Source organism: Pongo abelii, chromosome 20 (assembly GCF_028885655.2).
Source record: "Pongo abelii isolate AG06213 chromosome 20, NHGRI_mPonAbe1-v2.0_pri, whole genome shotgun sequence".
NCBI classification, from domain to species: Eukaryota; Metazoa; Chordata; class Mammalia; order Primates; family Hominidae; genus Pongo; species Pongo abelii.
Window position 1 is genome coordinate 60,902,501 of NC_072005.2, and position 21,895 is coordinate 60,924,395.

General features: G+C 58.0%; 1 protein-coding gene across 10 annotated transcripts in view; it reads left to right on the forward strand.

Moving 5' to 3' along the window:
• The window catches only part of TTYH1 (tweety family member 1), a 21,344-nt gene extending 209 nt beyond the window's left edge, over nt 1–21,135 (forward strand). The window contains exons 1-14 of one of the 10 annotated variants that reach the window (XM_054539011.2): nt 1–7; nt 3,482–3,660; nt 5,633–5,744; nt 6,546–6,766; nt 11,024–11,119; nt 13,641–13,713; nt 14,216–14,291; nt 14,863–14,918; nt 15,131–15,223; nt 15,491–15,583; nt 19,971–20,113; nt 20,255–20,300; nt 20,507–20,590; nt 20,754–21,135. The exon at nt 1–7 is cut by the window's left edge and continues 202 nt beyond it. In XM_054539011.2, the coding sequence (XP_054394986.1) occupies nt 1–7; nt 3,482–3,660; nt 5,633–5,744; nt 6,546–6,766; nt 11,024–11,119; nt 13,641–13,713; nt 14,216–14,291; nt 14,863–14,918; nt 15,131–15,223; nt 15,491–15,583; nt 19,971–20,113; nt 20,255–20,300; nt 20,507–20,548 (1,237 nt within the window). In that variant the 3' untranslated portion in view covers nt 20,549–20,590; nt 20,754–21,135. Of the gene's footprint in view, nt 8–1,027; nt 1,251–3,481; nt 3,661–5,632; nt 5,745–6,545; nt 6,767–11,023; nt 11,120–13,640; nt 13,714–14,215; nt 14,292–14,862; nt 14,919–15,130; nt 15,224–15,490; nt 15,584–19,970; nt 20,114–20,254; nt 20,301–20,506; nt 20,591–20,753 lie in introns of those variants that run through there. The other 9 variants (XM_024237761.3, XM_024237760.2, XM_054539010.2 and 6 more) reach the window with 9 other exon arrangements.
• The last annotated feature ends 760 nt before the right edge of the window (nt 21,136–21,895 follow it).

Genomic DNA, 21,895 nt, shown 5'->3' on the forward strand with positions numbered 1-21,895 from the left:
CCAGCAGGTGGGACCGGGCGCCAGGGCCTGGGGGCCAGGGCTGGGGGCCGGAGCTCCTGGGTCCCGAGGGAGAAGGGGGCTGGGTCACAGATTTCCTGAGCTGCCCCGGAGGCTGGGGGCCGGCCCGGACTTTGGGGTTTCGGAGGGAGGAGGAGCCTGGGGCACCCATGCCTGGAGGTTCTCCTGGGACGCGCGCTGGGGGTCCAGACCTCGAGCTCTCTAAATAAGGGAAGGCTGGGGGCCTGGACCCCTGAGTTCATGGAGAGGAGGGGAGGGGGGCCCGGATTCCCGGGTGTCTGATACCTGCCTGGGAAGCCGGCCTCCAGGGTCATCGGGAGGGTAGGTCTACTCTCCCTGCCCTAAAAGATGACCCAGCCCCACAGGATGAGAGCAGGTGAATATGTCCCAGATAAGGTGGGACCCAGGAGACAGCGGACCTGATAACGGTGGAGGGGAAAACGCTGGCTTCTGCGGTGCTGGGATGGGATTGAGAGTCTGAAATGGGGAAGGGGGCTCCAAGGGCTGAGGGCCAGGGCTGGAAAATGAAGGGGCTCTGGGAGAGGAAGCTTGTTGCCCGTCCCAAGAAAGAAGGGGCGGTCAGGGCGCTGCAGGGGTGAGGGCCGAGATGAGGCTGGGTTTGGGGAGCCTCGGGATGACAGACCCGGGTCCCGAGGGTGGGGCCGGTGTGGGAACCTCACGGAAGCCGGGGTCCCTGGGGAAGGGGCCCGGCTCGGGGCAGCTCCAATGGGCGAAAGAGCTGTCCCCTGACCCAGTTTAACTCAAGTCCTTGACTTTGAGATTAATGAGGAGAAAGGCTTTGCTGAGCTGGGGACGGGTGGGGGTGCTGGGAGTCCCGATGTGGCCCCAGGACGGGTCCTGGCCCTGCCGGTGGGGCCTAGCCCCTGGGCTCCGTCCTGGGTTGCTCCTGCGAAAGCGGGGCTGGGATTGGAGAGCTCAGGGGGCGTGGAGGGGTCCCAGAAAAGCGCGGAGGGGATGAGTGCTGTGTTCTGAGCTATTTGGGTCATGGCTGGCACAGCCCTGAGCAGCTCTTCCCCGCCTGCTTCTCGCCGCCCCCTCTCCCCACACACGGGGACGGCCGTCCCCTCGCCCACAGCCTCGCGGTTACACAACGGCCACCTCCAACGCCACCGCTCCACCGGCTCCGGCCTCGGCCCAGACTCACGCCCGCTCTGGCCCGGAGACCTCCCGAAGCCGCATGCGGGGATCCGTGGCCCCAGTCACCGCCAGAGGCACGGGTTTGGGGGAGCCTCACTCCGCCCCCATGGTCGGGGTTCAGGGTCAGGGTGGCAGGGATGCGCGGGCAGAGCCCCACAGCCGAGGAAGGCGAGGGGGACCCCTCCAGGGACGCGACCACTGTGGGTACAGCTGCAGACACAGCCAGGGCCTCTGGGACACTGGCCCGGGGGAGGCACACAGCCACACACACACACTCACCCGCATATGCACAGGCACACACACACGTCCACTTACTCCCATTACACACTCACATGCACACACTCACATATGCACAGGCACACACACACGCCCACTTACCCCAACACACTCACATGCAAACACATATGCACAGGCACACTCAGACACGCCCACTTACTCCCATTACACACTCACATGCACACACACGCACAGACACACTCAGACATGCCCACTTACTTTCATTACACACATGCACACACACACATATGCACAGGCACACACACACGCCCACTTACTCACATTACACACTCACATATGCACACACACATATACCCATGTTCTACTCCCATTATGCACTCACACCCACATACAACACGCGCATATAGACACATGCATACACTCACATGGGTATACCCACTTACACATACACAATCACACATATGCACACACACACTGCACACAGTGACTCACAACACACGCTCACATACACACGTATAAGCATTTACTCCCATATACAAGCACACACTGAACTTATATGTATATGCTCACACACTCATGCAAGCACAGTCACACATACACGTTTATACTCCCATATACACACACACACTCACACACACATGCATTCCACATTCACATCTACACACACATGCACACATATATTGACTATAACATTCATGTGCACACACACACATGCAGTCACGCATCCACACACACACTCATCCACACTGTTACACACGCACAACCCGACCCACTCACAGACCCAAGGAACTGTGCCCAGAACACACAAATGCCCACAGATGTTCTCATTTGCAGACAGCAGTGCACCCAGGAGGCACACTCAGGTGCATCCTCATCTCGTGGAGACAACCCAAAGATAAAAACATCCAGTCTCAGACCAGAAACACAAACACTGCACACACTTGGGACATACACACACACCACTGTGCCACTGTGTGTGTATGTGTGTGGACAAAGGCAGAAACACCGTGGTTTAGGGGAAACAGCCTTGGCAAGTCCAGAGGTGTGACTCTGATCCCAATGTTGTCCCTCCATGCCCCAGGGCTCAGTGCAAACCCCCTGGGCCACTGTGGGCCTCTGGGCCTCTGGGACCGCACAGGTCAGCTGTGAAATCCCCGCCACACGGACAGCCCTGTTATTCTGCAAGGCTTTGCCCACTGCAGAACGTTTCCGCGGCCTGCCTCTGTCTTCCGGGCCTTGGCTCTCTCCGCCTCTCTGTCCTTGTGTGTCTCTCCTGTCTCCATAGTGTTCTCACACTCTCTCTCCCTTACTCTGCTCTTCCTCTCTGATTTGATCCCTTTTGCTCTCTGCCTTTTTCTGACTCATGCCCGAACCTTGTCTTATCTTTGTCTCTTTTTTTGGTTGTGTCTTTCTGCCTGTGCCTCCCTCTCTCTCTCTCTCTCTCTGTTCTGTCTTCACTCTTCCAGTTTCCATTTCTGAGTCTTGCATACACACACACACACACACACGTTGCCACACAGCCCCTCGCCCCGTCCCTGGGTGACAAGCTCAGGCGCAGTGGGGTGTGGCGCTCAGCAGCAGGGGAGACAGTGAGCAGGGAGGAGAGGGGGAGGAAGCATGCCTCCCCAGCCTGGCCCAAGGCACCAGGAACAGGTGCCCCCACACCCCCACCCGCCCCCTGATCCCACACGATTGTGGAGGGGCCTTGGCAGGTCCTTGGGAAATGCTCCATTCCAACTGCTGGCTGCAGAGAGAAGGAAACCTAGGCTCGGAGAAGGGGCGGTTCCTGCTAAAGATTGCACAGCCATTGGAGGGCAGAGCAGAACTGGGACCCAGGGCTTGGGGCCCCCAGTTGGAAGCTCCCTCCAGCAAGCTGGCCCTGACACCTGGAGCTCCAGCTGCCAGCCTGGGAGGGGCTGGGACCCAATCTCCCCCAAGATTAGGCCAGGGATGCCTCCCACCTTCACTCTGACATCCCAGACCCCAACCCCCCAGCCACGCAGGAAGGGGGATCTGAGTGTGGAACACGCTGGTGCCCTCGGAGGTCTGATGTCACCCCCTTCCCCAGGCCTTGTTGCTGGTGGCGGCCTTGGCGGGCCTGGGCTTGGGCCTGAGCCTCATTTTCATCGCTGTCTACCTCATCCGTTTCTGCTGCTGCCGGCCCCCCGAGCCCCCCGGGTCCAAGATCCCCTCGCCCGGGGGAGGCTGCGTCACCTGGAGCTGCATTGTTGCCCTTCTCGCCGGCTGGTAATGGGGCCCCAGGGTGGGTGGGTGGTGGGGACATGGCTCCCCAAGCTCTCTGCTGGCCTTCCTGGGGGTGTCCTCCGGGGACATGGAGGAAGGAGACAGGAAGGAGGAAACTCCCTCATCCCTCTCCCCGCCATTTGCAAGCCCACTTCAGCACACAGCAGGAAGGACTGTCCCATTTGATGGATGGAGAAAGTGAGGTTCTGGAGAGGAAGTGAATCAAAGGCAGCCATCTGGTGAGAAGGCGCAGGGGCAGTCAGATGGCCTGGTTTTGGTGGCTCTCCCATTGAATAGCTGTGTGACCTAAGGGAGTGATAGTCTCCCTGGGCCTCAATTTCCACATCTGTAAACCGGGCATTATCATCTCGCCCACCTCCTGCTGGGGTAAGATGGAGAGAAAGCACAGTGTCTGACTTGCAGCTACTCTCAGCCAACGTTAACTGGTGATGTCTGTCATTCCGTCATTCACCAGCTCATTCATTCGACAACTGTTTATTGAGAATTTACTATATGCCAGATACTGACCAAGCCAGGCAAGGAGCCCCTCATGCAGCTTATGTTCTAATCAGGGAGATGGATGATAAATAGATATAATCACCCTCCAAGAGCACCTCATCTGTGCCCAGACCCGAGCTGGTCTAATTCCTTCTCACAATAACGCTGCTGGATTCAGAGGTGTCAGGCTCAGTTTCCAAAGAGGAAGGCTCAGGGACAGAGGGGAGGTCACCTTTCAAGGCCATGTGGCTTAAGAGGCAGCACAGAGATTCAGACCCAGGTTAGTAGGACCCCCTCACATCCCTCAAAGGGAGCTTAGGGGGCTTCCAATGTGAACACACCACCTACCAAGAACAAGCTCTGAGCACAGCCCCCTCCCCGGCAGGGCAGCATCCACAGGTTATAGACAGCTATCCTCTTCCACAGACGGGGGTCCCAGAGGGCCAGAGGCCTGCCCTGGACCCACAGCGGGCAAGGGGAGGGACCTGTAGGGATGCCCTGTATCCAGGACGCTTCCTCCTCCGGCTCTCTGGCATGGGGGGAGACAGGGGAGGTGGACAAAGGCCCAGTGGGGGAGAGACACGGCCCCAGCCCCCACAGCCTGGGAACAAGAGGAGCTTTGTAGGACTCTGAACAATGGGGCGGGGACACTGGGCGTCCGACCCGAGGGATGGGGGTGGAGGCTCAGCCGGGGCTGGGAACCGGGAGGGTGTCAGGCTCCCGCCTCCTCCACTGCGGGACACCGGCCGGGGGCGGGGATGGGAGGGGTCTGGGGCCCCACATTCAGGCCCCACAATGGAGCTCTGTGTGTTGGCAGGGCCGGGGTGGGGGCACGGCTTCTCGCTCATCCTCCAGCCTCCCTCCCACATTCCCTTACTTCCCTCCCAGCTGGCCAGACGCTTGGGTCCTGGGTGGGGGAAGGTTGAGAGCTCCAGGCTCAGTGTCCCCCCAGGAGATGGTGGCAGCTGCCCGCCTCGTACCCTTAGGAACCCCCAGGAGGTGGGGGCGGAGAACGTCTCAGCACTGAAGGGTCGGCACTGCGGGCTCCAAGGACCCTAGGGCACCCTAGGACAGGTGCCAGGAGGGCTGCCTGCCTGGCAAAGGATGCGGGCGGAAGGGTGTGGGGCCGTCAGTCATAGGGAGGGGAAGACGGCCCATCCCGGAGCTGGGTGTGACTGGGGTTCTGCTCCAGGGAGGTGTGAGTTAAATCGGGGGCTCCCTCCCCCCCACCACTCCACCCACCATTAGCATCACAATGACGTCCCTCCGCTGGGGGAGCGAGGCCTTCCCGTTACCTTGGCAACCGATGGGGGCCAGGCTGAAGTCGCCCTTTTCCCACGGGCTGGACCAATGAGTTGGGGCTGAGAGACGGGAAGGGTGGAAAAGAAGGCGAGGTGGAGGGGATGGGGTGGGAGGGGACGGTGGCCCCTGGGGTCCTGGGACCTGCTGAGATTCCTCTCCCTCCTCCTCCGCTCAGCACTGGCATTGGCATCGGTTTCTATGGCAACAGTGAGACCAGTGATGGGGTGTCCCAGCTCAGCTCCGCGCTGCTGCACGCCAACCACACACTCAGCACCATTGACCACCTGGTGAGGGGCCAGCAACCAGTGGGACCCCAGACCCATACCCAGAGGGGCTCCCCACACCCAAGGACAAAGGGATCCAAACTCAGAGCTAAGACCCCAGGCTTGAAGCTTAGGAACCCAGATTCAGAGCTTCATCCTGAGACCCCCAGACCTCAGACTGTCCACCCAACTCCCTACCCTGGCTGCAAATTGAGGACCTCACACCCAGGCCCAGCCCTGGACCTTACTTGGAACCCCCAAGCCACACAGAAACCAAGCACCAGGGACACCAGCCCCTGTCCACGGGCCAGATCCAGGGCCCCAGACCTGATTCTTGGCCCGTAAGCAAGCTCAGGGACCCCCGCCCTGAGGCCCAGGTCCCCAACTTGAGGCTTCAGCTCCGACATCAGCTCCAGGATTTTGGGCCCTGGGGCTGAGGCCTGGCCCCACCTCATGCCTTAGATTCCATGTCCAGCTGCAGACCCTAGACCATGGGACCCAGACTTGAAACACCAGATTCTGGAAGGCAGATGAAAACTTCAGACCTAAAGCTCCAGACTTAATCTCAGTCCTGGGGCTGGACTCGCTACCCTGGGCTCAAGCTACCAACCATCCAGAGCTCTGGAAAGAGGCCACAGAACTCCATGAACTTGATCTTGGAGCCCTTCCCCAACCCCTTCCCTTCCTCAATCCTCAGATGCCCCAGACTCCAGATCTCAGACACCCGCTACTATGCACCCCTCCTTCACCTCTAAAACCCCATGCCTCGACCGTGGGCTCCCCCCAGGATGTCCTTCCAGACCTCAGCCCCTGTCCTATCCCCAGGTGTTAGAGACGGTGGAGAGGCTGGGCGAGGCGGTGAGGACAGAGCTGACCACCCTGGAGGAGGTGCTCGAGCCGCGCACGGAGCTGGTGGCTGCCGCCCGAGGGGCTCGGCGGCAGGCGGAGGCTGTGGCCCAGCAGCTGCAGGGGCTGGCCTTCTGGCAGGGAGTGCCCCTGAGCCCCCTGCAGGTGGCTGAAGATGTGTCGTTCGTGGAGGAGTACAGGTGAGAGGCTGCTCTTCTTGCTCTCTGTGCTGGCAGCTCTCAGGTGGAGTCCCCGGGGGGACAGTTGGCAATGCCTGGAGGCAGTTTTGGTTGTGACAGCTGGAGCGTGTGTGTGCACTGCTGGCATCCAGTGGGTAGAGCCCAGGGACTGTTCAACGCCCTGCGATGCACAAGACCCCCCTCCCCACCCATTGGCAGGGAATGATCCAGCCACCATGACAATTATGACGAGGTTGGCCAGGCGCGGTGGCTCAGGCCTGTAATCCCAGCACTTTAGGAGGCCAAGGTGGGTGGATCACCTGAAGTCAGGAGTTTGAGACCAGCCTGGCCAACATGGAGAAACCCCGTCTCTACCAAAAATACAAAAATTAGCTGGGCGTGGTGGCAGATGTCTGTAATCCCAGCTACTTAGGAGGCTGAAGCAGGAGAATCCCTTGAACCCGGGAAATGGAGGTTGCAGTGAGCTGAGATTTCGCCATTGCACTCCAGCCTGGGCGATAGAGTGAGACTCCATCTCAAAAAAAAAAAAAAAAAAAAAAAAAAAGATGAGGTTGAGAAACCTACTGCAGAGGGACAGATCACCAGACCCCACGGCCATCCTGACACCCATGTCCTTGCCCATTCACTCACTTACCCCCTCCACATCACTCCACTCACTTATTCACATATGCATTCATTCCTTGACTCACTCATTCAGCAAGTCACTCTTGGACTCAGTCACTCCTGGACTAACCCAGCAGGCCACTCACTTACTTGTTCATCCGTGTGACATGTGTATTTGTTCAGCACTATTTTTTTTTTCTTTTTTGAGATGGAGTCTCCCTCTGTCGCCCAGGCTGGAGTGCAGTGGCACGATCTCGACTCACTGCAACCTCCGCCTCCTGGATTCAAGCGATTCTCCTGCCGCAGCCTCCCAAGTAGCTGGCATTACAGGCACGCGCCACCACGCCCGGTTAATTTTTGTATTTTTAGTAGAGATGGGGTTTCACCATGTTAGCCAGGCTGGTCTCAAACTCCTGACCTTGTGATCTGCCCGCCTTGGCCTCTCAAAGTGTTGTTCAGCACTATTTATTTAGCACCCTCTGGTGAAAGAGGCAGCATACCTACAGGTCAGGAACCTGAGCTCGAAAGCCAGCCAGCCCCTCCCTGACCATGCGGCCGCAATCAAGTTACTTTGCAGGCCTGTGCCTTGGTTTCCCCATCTGTGAAATGGGAATCGGGGCAGCGTCCCCCTTGTTGAATTGGTGCGAGTTGTTGAGTTGGCATCTGAGTGCTGAGAAGGATGATTAGCACAGGGAGAGCACCGCAGAGGTGTGAAGTGCAGTCGCCCAGGTGGCGGGCAGGGCAGTGAGCAAGTGGCAGAAATCCCTGCCACGTGGCTGCGTCCTTCCGGGGGGCTAGCAAGGGACAAACGCAGAGAAAAACATTGTCTGTAAGGTGTTGGGCCATGAGAACTTTGGAGAAAATTACGGAGGGGGCTGGGCGTGGTGGTTCACGCCTGTAATCCCAGCACTTTGGGAGGCTGAGGCAGGCGGATCACGAGGTCAAGAGATTGAGACCATCCTGGCTAGCACAGTGAAATCCCGTCTCTACTAAAAATACAAAAATTAGCCGGGCGTGGTGGCGGGTGCCTGTAGTCCCAGCTACTTGGGAGGCTGAGACAGGAGAATCGCTTGAACCCAGGAAGTGGAGCTTGCAGTGAGCCGAGATCGCGCCACTGTACTCCAGCCTGGGTGACAGAGCGAGACTCCGTCTTAAAAAAAAAAAAAAGAAAATTATAGAGGGAGATGAGGTGGGACAGACTCTGGCAGTTCATCAGGGGGCCTGAGAAGGTGGCATTTGGAGGAGAGGAGGCAGTGAGCTGTGCAGCATCCAGGCAGCCACCCTTCCCAGCGGCCACCATGATGGTGTCCTCATTGCTTTGACCATTAGTAATCATTCATTCATTCATTCATTCATCCGATGTCAGCTGGGGGCCCTGCCCACGGGGCAGGGGCTGAGATTCGGGAGACCTTCCGGGATGCTGCGCTCCAGCGGGGAAGGCCGACTGGGGCTGAAAAAGCTGGAGGTCAGGACACACCCGCAGGGCGGCAGGTGCAAGAGACAGGCCTGGGTTTGAAGAAGTCCAGGTCCTGCATTGTGGTCAGGCCCAGGGGCTGCATAAGCCGGGCCTCAGCTCCTCCTTCTGGGGGAGGGCAGGGAAGTGGGGGGAGCCATAAGGGTGATGCCAGGGTGAGGCAGACCCACCATCGCTAGAAAATATCTTCCGGCTGCACCACTGCGAAAGCACCCCACACTTGGGAGTCCCTCAACAGACAAATCAGGGGCCCCCAAGGGAGTCTTGCTGGAGGGGGCACTTGCGAGGCTGGGGGGAAGCAGCCAGAGATGAGGGTAAGGAGTGAAGCCCAAGCTTGTGGGGCCTGCAGAGAATGGCAGGATTAACTGAGCACTTACTATGTGCCGGGCACTGTGCTGTTGTTACGGGGGGGTCCTCGCTCCTAGAGCTCCCAAGATCGTGGTGGCCACTTACAAGATGGCGGCAAGCCTCTTGTTCTCTGACCTGGGGTTCTTGGCCTCACGGATTCCAAGGAATGGGATCTTGGGCCATGCGGTGAGTGTTATAGCTCTATTAGAAGCCGTGGGTCACAGAAGAGAACCGTGGAACCCAGCGACTAGTGTTCAGCTCGATCAGGACGAACCCAGGCACTTAGCTGTGCAGGAACAATGGCGAGCCTCTAGCCCGATTGGGAGCAGTGATGGTTGCCTCGCTGGATCAGGAGCACAGTGGACACCCTGCCGGACCCGGAGGGGTGGAAGTCAGTGGTGGGTCTGCGACGGCGGCAAACAGCAGTGATGGACGGCGAGGGAAAGCTCAGCTTGAGCCGTAACAGACACGGACCAGAAGAGTGTGCAGTTTCAAGATGTAATAGAGTGAAAACAGAACTCCCATACAAAGGAAGGGGACCCAAAGGGGGTAGCTGTTGCCGGCTGGAATGCCTGGGTTTATATCCCAATCATTGTCCCTTCCCCTGTGATCTCCAGTGATAGATGATTGGCTATTTCTTTACCTCCTATTTTTGCCTAATTAGCACTTTAGTGAGCTCTCTTTACTACCTGATTGGTTGGGTGTGAGCTAAGTTGCAAGCCCCGTGTTTAAAGGTGGATGCAGTCACCTTCCCAGCTAGGCTTAGGGATTATTAGTCTGCCTCGGACATCCAGCTAGTCCTGTCTCTCACTGTGGCTTGCATGCTTGCACCTCCTGAATCACGGTGGTGGGCCCTTCGCTGATATTTAAGTATTAACTTTTTTTTTCATTTTTGCGACTAAGTCTCACTCTTGTCGCCCAGGCTGGAGTGCAATGGTGCAATCTCAGCTCACTGCAACCTCCGCCTCATGGGTTCAAATGATTCCCCTGCCTCAGCCTCCCAAGTAGCTGGGATTACAGGCGTGCACCACCACGCCCGGCTAATTGTTGTATTTTTAGTAAAGACGGGGTTTCACCATGTTGGCCAGGCTGGTCTCAAACTCCTGACCTCAAGTGATCTGCCCGCCTCAGCCTTCCAAAGTGTGTGGATTACAGGCGTGAGCCACCGCGCCCGGCCAAGTATTAACTATTAAATAACATCTCAGTTCCCTCGTTCATGCTCAGGCTAACCTCTAAGTGTGTCCACATGCTTGACACTCTCCTAAGCACTTCTAGTCACGCATCCCACTCGAGGCAACATTCTCAAGCCAGTGCTGTTGTGCTCCCCACATTACATGTGGGGAAACTGAGGAACGAGAGGCTAAGGTTACCAAGACAGAGTTACCCGGCCGGTTAAGCAGAAGCGCTGGGGTTGAGACCAGGCAGCCTCTGCCTCCAGACGTCATGCCTTCCGGGGATGTGATGGGATCCTTGGTGCAGTCTGAGAACGAATATCTCCACTCGGCAGGGTGGGGTCTGGGACGGGGAGCTTGGAGAGGACACATCACGTGTCCCTGGTCGCAGGGCACATGTGTGCGGCCCGGCCAGGGGATAGTCCCAGGTGCTCAGGACCTGTATTCTAAACCGCTCCAGTGTCCCGTCTCCTGATAACACTATTTCACAGATGAGCTGAGCTGTGGTCCAGACACAGTAAACAGCAGGAAGCTGAGCTTGGAGGGTGGTGAATGTGAGGCTGAGCTGGGAGGCAGGGTGAATGTTGGTGGGGGGTTGCTGTTCCGCCGGGGTGCCTGGAGGCAGGTTTGTGGTTTCAGCCCTACCCTCTCGCCTCCCAGGTGGCTGGCCTACGTCCTCCTGCTGCTCCTGGAGCTGCTGGTCTGCCTCTTCACCCTCCTGGGCCTGGCGAAGCAGAGCAAGTGGCTGGTGATCGTGTAAGTGCAGGCAGTAGGGGGACCGAGTGCTTGCCTGGCACTCTCCTGGCAGGCAGGACCTCAGTCTTACAACTCTCCTACACGGAGGACCGTGGTCCTTCAGGACCAGGTACACACGAAGAAAAGAGAGTCAGAGCAGCTCAGAAGGGAGGCGGGGACAGACCTGAAAACAGGCAGCCCTCACAGTATGAAGTATGCTGGAATCATGGCAGAAATAATCATTGTGTTTGCAATAAAGATGAGGATGAGGCCAGGCGTGGTGGCTCACGCCTGTAATCCCAGCACTTTGGGAGGCCGAGGTGGGTGGATCATGAGGTCAGGAGTTCGAGACCAGCCTGACCAACATGGAGAAACCCTGTCTCTATTAAAAATACAAAAATTAGCCGGGTGTAGTGGCGGGCGCCTGTAGTCCCAGCTACTCAGGAGGCTGAGGCAGGAGAATCACTTGAACCCGGGAGGTGGAGGTTGTGGTGAGCCAAAATCACACCATTGCACTCCAGCCTGGGCGACAGAGTGAGACTCCATCTCAAAAAAAAAAAAAAAAAAAAAAGTCCGGGCGCGGTGGCTCACGCCTGTAATCCCAGCACTTTGGGAGGCCGAGGTGGGTGGATCACGAAGTCAGGAGATCGAGACCATCCTGGCAAACGCAGTGAAACCCCGTCCCTACTAAAAATACAAAAATTAGCCGGGCGTGGTGGCGGGCGCCTGTAGTACCAGCTACTCGGGAGGCTGAGGCAGGAGAATCGCTTGAACCCGGGAGGTGGAGGTTGCGGTGAGCTGAGATCGCACCACTGCACTCCAGCCTGGGCGACACAGTGAGACTCCGTCTCAAAAAAAAAAAGCAGATGAGGATGATGATCTATTGAGGGTCATGCACGCTGATTCCTTCAGTTGCCTCCACCACATGAAGGAGCTACCATAAGGCTCCATGTGGCCGGTCAGGGACCTGAGGCAGAGGGTGGCCGAGTCCAAGACTGAGCCGTCCTTAAGTGTCGTGGCAGAGCCGCAGGCCCACACTGACTTCACAGCTCGCTCCCACACTGACTTCACAGCTCGCTCTACGTGCCCGACACTCTTCTCTGTACTCCCTGGAGCGCCTCATGCCCCCTGTGAGGAAGGTGCTTCTTTCTCCCTGTTTTTTATTTTGAGAAGGTCTTGCTTTGTTGCCCAGGCTGGAGTGCAGTGGCACGATCACGGCTCACTGCAGCCTCTGTCCCCTGAGGCTCAAGTGATCCCCCCACCTCAGCCTCCAGAGTAGCTGGGACCATGGGCTTATGCCACCACTCCCGGCTAAGTTATTATTATTATTATTATTATTATTATTATTATTATTATTATGAACTGCAGTTTGGCTCTTGTTTTCCAGGCTGGAGTTCAGTGGCTCCACTGCAACCTCTGCCTCCTGGGTTCAGGCGATTCTCCTGCTTCAGCCTCCCAAGTAGCTGGGATTACAGGCATATGCCACCACACCTGTCTAATTTTGTATTTTCAGTAGAGACGGGGTTTCTCCATGTTGGTCAGGACGGTCTCAAACTCCTGACCTAAGGTGATCCGCCCGCCTCAGCCTCCCAAAGTGCCTGGATTATAGGCATGAGCCACCGTGCCTGGCTAAGTTTTGCATATTTTTGTAGAGATGGAGTCTTATGTTGCCCAGGCTGGTCTCGAACTCCTGGCCTCAAGTGATCAGCCCGCCTCAGCCTTCCAAAGTACTGGGTTTACAGGCACAAGCTACCACGCCCGGCCCTTCTCCCTGTTTAACAGAGGGAGAGACTGAAGATCAGAGAGGTTGGGCCACTTGCTCAGGGCCACACAGCTAGAAGTGCCAGAGCTGGGATTTGAACCAGGCAGGCCATTCCCATTGGAGGAGTCCCTGTATCCTCTCTGGCCCTGGTGGGGTGGGGTGGAGTTGAACTTGTGCCTCCATTGCCCCTGAGAGAGTGGGAGAGACCCCTCGAAGGCTTGCAGACCCATAAACCTAGCCAACACAGGGCAGGTCTGGGACTGGAGGCCAGGCCTTCAGTTTGGGGACTCCTGGGTGCCCTTCCTGCTTGTTGGTCACCCTACCAATGCTGACACGCCCCCTGCACCCCTCCCCACCGGGAAAGTCCAGAGGCTTTCAGATTTCAGCCCTGGAACTGTCTCCCATTCTCAGAGGAGACAAGGCAGAGCCAGAGGCTGACCAGGCTGTGGGTGGACTTGGGAGCCTTCAGGGGAAGTGAGTCCAGAGGTGAGCAGTCACTGTCCCAGGGTCCTGGAGCTGGGATCCAAGCTGTGGCCACCCAGCCCAGGGCCCTGCTCATACCCCACACCCTGCTCATCTGGGCAGGAGCCAGATGTCCAGCTGGACGTCAGCAGCCACTGGCCTACCCCCAACCACCGAACTTTTGTGTCCCTAATTCTGATCCTCCAGGCTCCAGAGGTGGGTGGAGGTGGGGGGCGGCTGTGATGGGAGTTGGGGTGTGGAAAGAGGCTAGGCTAGGAGATTAAGAACTCCAGGCTAATCCTCCCTCCCCCACTCTAGGATGACAGTCATGAGTCTCCTGGTTCTCGTCCTGAGCTGGGGCTCCATGGGCCTGGAGGCAGCCACGGCCGTGGTGAGTGCCAGGGCCGGGCCATTGGGCTCTGGGACTCAGGGGGCCTGGAGACTTCAACTTCTGGATCTCAGGATGGCATGGCTTAGTAGAGAAAGGAATTGGGGGGCACGATCACAGCTCTGAGGTTTAGGGCTGGTTTCCTGGGTCCTGAGTGGGTACAGATTGGTGTCCTGGACGTTTGAACTGTAATGGAGGAGGGGCTGGAAACCTGGATTCCTAGGTCTGAAGGAGGAGGGGCTGGGGGTCTGGACTCCTGGGTGTGAGGGAGGAGGAGCCGGGGGCCTAGACTCCTAAGTCTGAGGGAGAAAGGGCTGGAGAGTCTGAACCCCTCGGTCTGAGGGACAAGGAGCCTGGGGCCTGGACTCCTGAGTCTGAGGGAGGAGGGGCTGGGACCTGGACCCCTGGGTGGGGAGGGGAGCTGGGGAGCCAGGCACTAGGTGCTGTGGGAGTGTGGAATCGGGGCAGTTTTGGGTTTGAGCCCCTTTTCTGCTGCCTCACGCAGGGCCTCAGTGACTTCTGCTCCAATCCAGACCCTTATGTTCTGAACCTGACCCAGGAGGAAACAGGGCTCAGCTCAGGTGATTTCCAAGGGCCCGGTGGGTCCGCCGGGTTGGGCAGTGCAGGCCTTGGCTTCCTCAGGCCTCCTCTGTGCCCGGTCCTGACCAGGGTGGGGTGGGGGTGCAGCCTGCCAGGCGAGACCCAGCCCTCTGGAAGGGAAGCAGGGCTCCTGGCCACTCCCCAGCTCGGAGCCCTCCTGGAGCCCTGCCACCCGCCAGACCCTCATCCCTTCTGCTCCAGCTGGCAGCGCCTCTCCTGGTGGGCTGGAAAAGAGGGTAGGGTAAAGATGCTGGTGCTCCTGGGGGTCAGGAATGGGGGGTTTGGCCCCCTGGAGAAAACTGGGGAGCACCATTTAGTCAGGGGTTCCCAGGGAGTATAGGGATGCCCACCAGCGCCTGCTCTGGCTGTGGCAGGAGCAGAAGGGACGCGGGGCTGGCGGGCCTCTGAAGGTAAGGCCATCTGGCTCCAGGAGGGCTCCAGGGCTGGGCTGAGGCCCCTAACCCTGCTAACCCCCCAGTCCCCGGCCTTCCCCCGGGAGATCCCTGGGGGCCCAGGCTTATGGCCTCCTCCCCTCTCCTCCTCCCACTTCAGACATCCTGAGCTATTATTTCCTCTGCAACCAGGCCGTCTCCAACCCCTTCCAACAGGTTAGGGCTGCGGGCAAGGGAAACGGGTGTTGAGGGAACCAGAAATCTGGACTCTGAAGGGAGGGGGCGGGGCTGGGGCTGGGGCCTGGACTCCTGGGTTCCGGGGAGGATGCAGGCCAGGGGCCCGAGTGCTGTGTCCGGAGGAGAGGAGAGAGGGCCGGGCTGGGGGCGTATACTCCTGGGTCCTCCTCCCTCCCTTTCTCTTTCTGCAGAGGCTGACTCTGTCCCAGCGAGCTCTGGCCAACATCCACTCCCAGCTGCTGGGCCTGGAGCGAGAAGCTGTGCCTCAGTTCCCTTCAGCGCAGGTCGGTGGGTGGCCGCTCCCCAGACACGCAGACGCCAAGGGGAAGGCGGACGGGGCGGGATGGAGCTGTGGGGCGTAGGTGGGACCCACATAACTAGACCGGTTGGCCGTGTGTGGGCGGGCCCTGGGTTGTGGGCGGGCCCTGGGTTGTGGGCGGGGCTGCAGAGCTAGGCGGGGCCTTATGTTGTGGGCGGGGCCGCAGGGCGGGGCCAGGGCGATGGGCGGGCCTGAAAAGTTCGTGGGAAAACGACCTCTCCTCGCCCCGCAGAAGCCTCTGCTGTCCTTGGAGGAGACTCTGAATGTGACAGAAGGAAATTTCCACCAGTTGGTGGCACTGCTACACTGCCGCGGCCTGCACAAGGTGAACCCCTTCCTTCTCCCGATTTCTTCTCCCACTGGGAGCCTCTGCCTCGACCCACAGAACTACCTCCTTCTTCTCCTTGGACCCCTGCCATTGCGCCTGAGGATATCTCTGTATCCTCTGTTTATATGATTTATCTGTCCTATATCTATTCTCTACCTATTTATAACCTGTGGTCTACCTATCAAGCATTATCCATATTCCTTCCCTCCTCCCTCCCTTTCCCCCCCAATCCCGCACTCCCCGCTGGGTCCCCATCCCACCCTCCCCGTCCATTCCTGCCACCTTTTCCTTCCTTGTCTTCTCTCCTCTCTCCGTCCTCCTGCCTCTCCCTCCCTCCTCCTGCCTCTCCCTCCCTCCTAGAGGCTGCCGCTCAGTGAGTTCTGGAGCAAGACTGCCCGGGTTCCAGTCCTAGCTCTTGGCCAAGGGCAAGTCACCTAACATCTCTGCACCTCAGTTAGTTCCCTCACTTATAAACCTGGGATTGCAAGAGTGGGCACCTGTCCAGCTCCCCTGCGGCGTGTGCTGTTCATACACTGGACAGGCAGGCGCGGGCAGGGCGCCCAGGAGGAAAGATATCTGGTGTCCTGCAGGCTCCAGTTTGGGCTCTGCCGCAGGCTGCATGGCCATGGACAGGTGAGCATGGCTGACTCTGCTTCCCACCCGTACCGTGAGGAAGGACGAGGTTTTTGTTTGTTTGTTTTTCCACTGGATGGCTGTGAGGATTGAAAAAAAAAAAATTCCCCTTATAAAACAGTAGGAGCTGGCGGGGCGCGGAGGCTCACACCTGTAATCCCAGCACTTTGGGAGGCCCAGGTGGGTGGATCACCTGAGGTCAGGAGTTCAAGACCAGCCTGGCCAACATGGTGAAACCCCATCTCTACTAAAAATAGAAAAAGTTAGCCGGGCGTGGTGGTGGGCGCCTATAATCCCAACTACTCGGGAGGCTGAGGCAGGAGAATCGCTTGAATCCGCCAGGCAGAGGTTGCAGTGAGCCAAGATTGCGCCACTACACTCCAGCCTGGGCAACAAGAGCGAAACTCTGTCACAAACAAACAAAACCAGTAAGAGCTGTTCTAAAACACACACCCAAGGATGCCTTTCCCTGGCCAGTCTTCCCATCAAAGACCTCACATGTGCATAGCCTCACCAAGTACCTGACCCTGTTGCGTTTCACAGGTGGCAACTCATCGATGCCTCATAATAATGCTATGAAGAAGGAACTATGATTATCCCACCTAACAGATTTAGAAGATGAGGTGCAGAGTTGAGGGACTTTCCCAAGGTCACACGGCCAGCTGGCCCGTGCACACTGAGGAGAGAGGGACCTTCCGGAGGGCCCCGCCCTCTGCCCCCAACAGCCAGGCAGTTGCCCAGTCTTGTCTGCTTCTGAAATGTCTTCATCCATCTGCTCTCCATGCCCAATGTCCCTGCTGCCGCTGAGGCCTTGTTCTCACCCCTGGAGAAGGAAGCGTGGCCCCCTCCCCATCTGTCCCCACATGGACCCTAGAATAGGGCTGCCAGATTCAGCAAACAGCAAACCACTCTGCTATAAGTATGCCCGGTGCAATGCTGGGGAGATACTTATACTAGAAAATTATGTATTGGGCATCCGATATTCAAATTTAACAGGAAGTCCTGAATTTGATCTGGCAACCCTACCCAAGAGGGATTCGTCTACACCATCACATGGATCTGAGCTTTCCCTGGTCCGGCTCAGAGAGACCCCTTCCGTGGCTCCCACTGCCCCCCACCCTTCTGGAACTGGCATTCCAAAAAGGGAGTGGGGAGTAAGCACTGAAGCCATGCTCAGAATTGCCGACTATTGAGCTGAGAAAGGCTGGGCCCCCACTCAGTCCAGGGCTGCCCTGATCTTTTGCATAAAGATAAACTGGGGTCCAGGCACTTTTCTGTGGCCTAGGCAGAAACTGGGCTGGAATACAGGCTCCCAGACTCCTTTGTGGAGGGAGGGAAGGGAAGGAGGAGGACAGATCACTCTACCCTTCCCTACCACTGCACCATGAGACCCTGGGTCTCCATCTCCCCTGTCAGGGCATCAAGGTCTTCACAGATTAAAATCAAGAATAAGTGGCAGGGCCAGGCACTGTGGCTCACGCCTGTAATCCAAGGTGGGCAGATCACCTGAGGTCAGGAGTTTGAGACCAGCCTGGCCAACATGGCAAAATCCCATCTCTACTAAAAATACAAAAAAACTAGCCGGGCGTGGTGGCGCAACCCTGTAATCCCAGCTACTCAGGAGGCTGAGGCACGAGAATTGCTTGAACCCAGGCGGTGGAGGTTGCAGTGAGCTGAGATCGCGCCACTGTACTCCAGCCGGGGTGACAGAGAGAGAATCCATCTCAAAAAAAAAAAAAAAAAAAAAAGGAGGAGGCTGGGCATGGGTGCCTCGTGCCTATAAACCCAGCACTTTGGGAGGCCCAGTGGGGCAGATCAGAACTCCTTCAGCTCAGGAGTTCAAGACCAGCCTGGCCAACATGGTGAAACCCCATCTCTATTTAAAAAAAAAAAAATCAACAATAAGGGACATCAGGGATGAGGAGGAAGGAGGGTGGGCTCTGGAGCTGAAGAGAATCAGCTCCAATATCGCTTTTGCCCCTTCCAGAGAGTGTGACTCTGGGCTAGTAGCTTGCCCTCTCTGGGCTGCAACTTCTTTCCACCATTGCAAGAGGCGGCAGCGTGAGAGGGTCAGTGTCTGCCTGGCAGGGCTGTTGTGAGGATGAAGGACAGTGTGCATGTACCAATACTCTCAAAACAGAGCCTCCATTGCCCCGACAGGTCCCTACCCCCACCTTCACTGGCTTAGTAACAGACACCCCACCTCAACCAGGTGCTCCTGCCAGAAACTCAGGCTCTTACCTCCCACAACCATTCTCAGAACAAGTTCTGTTGGCCCTTCCTCTGAAAGCTATCTGGACTCCCACCACTGTTCCTACCACCGCCGCTGTGCCCTGGTCCCCGCATCCTAGCCACCACGATCAGAGGGGCCTCTTCCCTGTTCCCCCTCGCCGACCCCCATCTGTCCTCCATGCAACAGCCAGCCAGCCAGCCGGGTGATCCTTTTAAAACACAATCCGATCAAGTTCTTCCTCTGCTTAAAACGCTCAGTGATTCCCCTTGGACATGGATTAAAATCCCTTTTCCTCGCCCTGACCTACGAGGGCCTAGGTAGTCAGTCCTGGATATGTCTGCCTCTGGCCTCAGCCCCTCCCAGCTTCCTCTGCACAGCCCTCTGCCTGGCTCCTTCCTGGAGGACCCATCCCTGCTGGTGGGGTCACCCAACCTACCCCTGCCCTGCACTGACCCCCGCCCTCCTACCTCGTTGCACACCAGCCTCTGAGATGACCTTCTCGGTCCTGTTTACTGAAGTTTCCTGGTACTGGGGGCAGCGCCTGGGGAAGAGCAGGCTGTGTCAACCCCCACTGAATGCATATGCCATGCAGGTGCTTAGCACTCGGTGAAGGCCGTTCTGCTGATTTCTTGGGATAGCACTCGGTGAAGGCCGTTTCTGCTGATTTCTTGGGACGACAGTCATCAGAGCCAGCATTTGTTGGCAGGTTGAGTGTGTATTGTGTGTGCAGTGTCATCCTGAGCCACTGGTTGGTTCTTCTACGTGCTGTTCCATGTGCTCTAGGCCAGTGATTCTGCCCCCAGGGACACTTGGCTGGGTGAGGAGTTCTGCCCCCAGGGACACTTGGCCGGGTGCCGAGTTGCTGTTGGTTGTCACACTGCGGGAGGGGGTGCTCCTGGCATCTGGTGGGTGGAGCTGAGTGGGGCTGCTCAGCACCCCACAACACAAAGGGCAGCGCCGTCACCACAGAGAATGATCTGGCTCAAAATGTCAGCAGGGCCCAGGTTATGAAGCTCTCACCCCTGGACCAAGGCGGAGCTGGCAGTGGCTGGCCTGCCACTTGGTACAGGGGAGGATGTTCTTGCAGGAGGTGCCGCTGCCGGGAGGGAGAAGGGAAACGGGAGTAGCAGTTCTCAGGTTCCTGGGTAGATGAAGATGGAGGAGAGGGTCCAGGGCTGGTGGGAGATGCTGGACTGGTTCTGGATGTGGGGTGCTGATTGGGGAGGACCCATGTGAAAGGGAGATAGGGGCCTGCAATGACAAGGGGGGTACAGCTCAGGAGAAGCCAAGTCTGGAGGCTGTGCAATTAATTCCTGAGTGCCAGGCCTATCACACCAATGACCCCACTGTACCCACTGTATTCTCAGAACTGCCTTTTGACAGGGGAAACTGAGGCACAGAGTGGTCAGCTGACGTGTGCAGTACCACAGCCGGGAGGACGGTCAGACTGGTGTGCACAGCGTGTGCTGGTGGGGGAGGGGGTGGGGGGGACACTGCCTGATGACGCCCTCCCCTCAGGACTATGGCGCAGCCCTGCGGGGCCTGTGCGAAGACGCCCTGGAAGGCCTGCTCTTCCTGCTGCTCTTCTCCCTGCTGTCCGCAGGAGCGCTGGCCACTGCCCTCTGCAGCCTGCCCCGAGCCTGGGCCCTCTTCCCACCCAGGTCAGGAGCGGGGGAGGGTAGGGTCCTGGGGAGGGAAGAGGAGGGGCAGCACCTGGGGACCACGGTGGCGGGGGGAGGGGGGTGCAGCCTCCTGATGGGTCCCCATCCCGCCTCTCTGCCATGCCCCGCATCAAACCCCAGTGACGACTACGATGACACAGACGATGACGACCCTTTCAACCCTCAGGTACTGGATGCCTGGGTCTGAGGGAGGAGGGGCCGGGGCCCGGACTCCTGGGTCTGAGGGAGGAGGGGCCGGGGCCCGGACTCCTGGGTCTGAGGGAGGAGGGGCTGGGGCCCGGACTCCTGAGGGAGGAGGGGCTGGGGTCCCACAGTACAAAGCCAATTCCCACTCCATTCCCTCCTCTCCCCGCCCCACCCCGAATCTCCCAGCAGGAATCCAAGCGCTTTGTGCAGTGGCAGTCGTCTATCTGAGCCCCTCCTCCCGGCTGGACTGGAGCCTGGCTCCCCTCTTCGGTGAGCTTCCAAGGGCCACCCCAGCTCCCACAGCCTGGCCTCTGCCCTCCCCTCCTGCCCTCTGAGCTGCTCCAGGCATGGGCTGCGTGCTTCCTGCTGGGTGGATCGCGCCGGGCAGGCCCTCCAGCCTGCATCACTGCCCTGTCTCTCCCTCTCTCCGCAGTTCCTTCCCTGGCTGCCGGAGGAGACCCCACTAACCCAGCCTGCCTGGGCTCTGACCACTAACACTCTTGGCCACGGACAGCCCGCACAGGACCGCCTCCCTGCCCTTGGCCACTGTGCCCCCGTCTCTGTCCTTGGCCTTGGGAGTAGCTGAGGGGGCAGACTAGGGAGTAGGGCTGGCAGGGGAGGGGGCAGACAGCCTCGCACCCTTCATCCCTGGCTGCCAGTCCCATCCTTGGAGGGACTAAGCTGGGGGCGGGGGACATGAGTCCCCCTGCTGCCCCTGCCACGTCCCAGTGGGCTCTGACCCCCTGATCTCAACTTGTGGCACTAACTTGGAAAAGGGTTGATTTAAAATAAAAGGGAAGACTATTTTACAAGCAGCTGGGTCCTCCTTATTTGTCCTCTCCCTTGATTCGGCCTCCTGGCCAGGGCTGGGACATCCTCCCTGCTGTCCTCTCTCCCGTGGCCTCCCAGCTGCCAGGAGTTTCTGTGCCTGTCCAGGCTCGGCAAGGGGTCCAAAGACATTGTTCTTTAAAAAAAAAATCAAAAACAAAAAGAACGCTTTCTTCTGATTCTAAAAGTACTACACGTGTCCTGACACAGGAAGACACAGGCATCTCTGGTACAGAATAGATGGCCTAGAAATAGATCTAAGTGTGTGTGTGTCTGTGTGTGTGTGTGTGTGTGTATACATGCATGACAGAAGACAGATTTCAAGTCAGTGTGGAAAGGATGGTTGGTTTAGCAGCAGTAGTGACATATCGGCTCTCCATCTGGCCCAAAACTTCTATAGATAAGATGGGTGGAAGATCTAGATGTATGCAAGTAAAGGCACAGAAGCATTTCTAGAGAAATTAGGAGGGTGGGTATGGTGGTGCATGCCTGTGGTTCCAGCTGCTCGGGAGGCTGAGACTCCTTGCTTGAGCCTGTTTCGAGGCGGCAGTGAGCTGTGATCGTGCCACTGCACTCTCGCCTGGGCAACAGAGCAAGACCCTGTCTCTTAAAAAAAAGACAAAAAAACAAGAGAGAGGCTGGCTGTGGTGGCTCATGACTGTAATCCCAGCATTTTGAGAGGCTAAGGTGGGTGGATCCCTTGAGGCCAGGAGTTTGAGAGCAGAGTGGCCAACATGGTGGAACCCT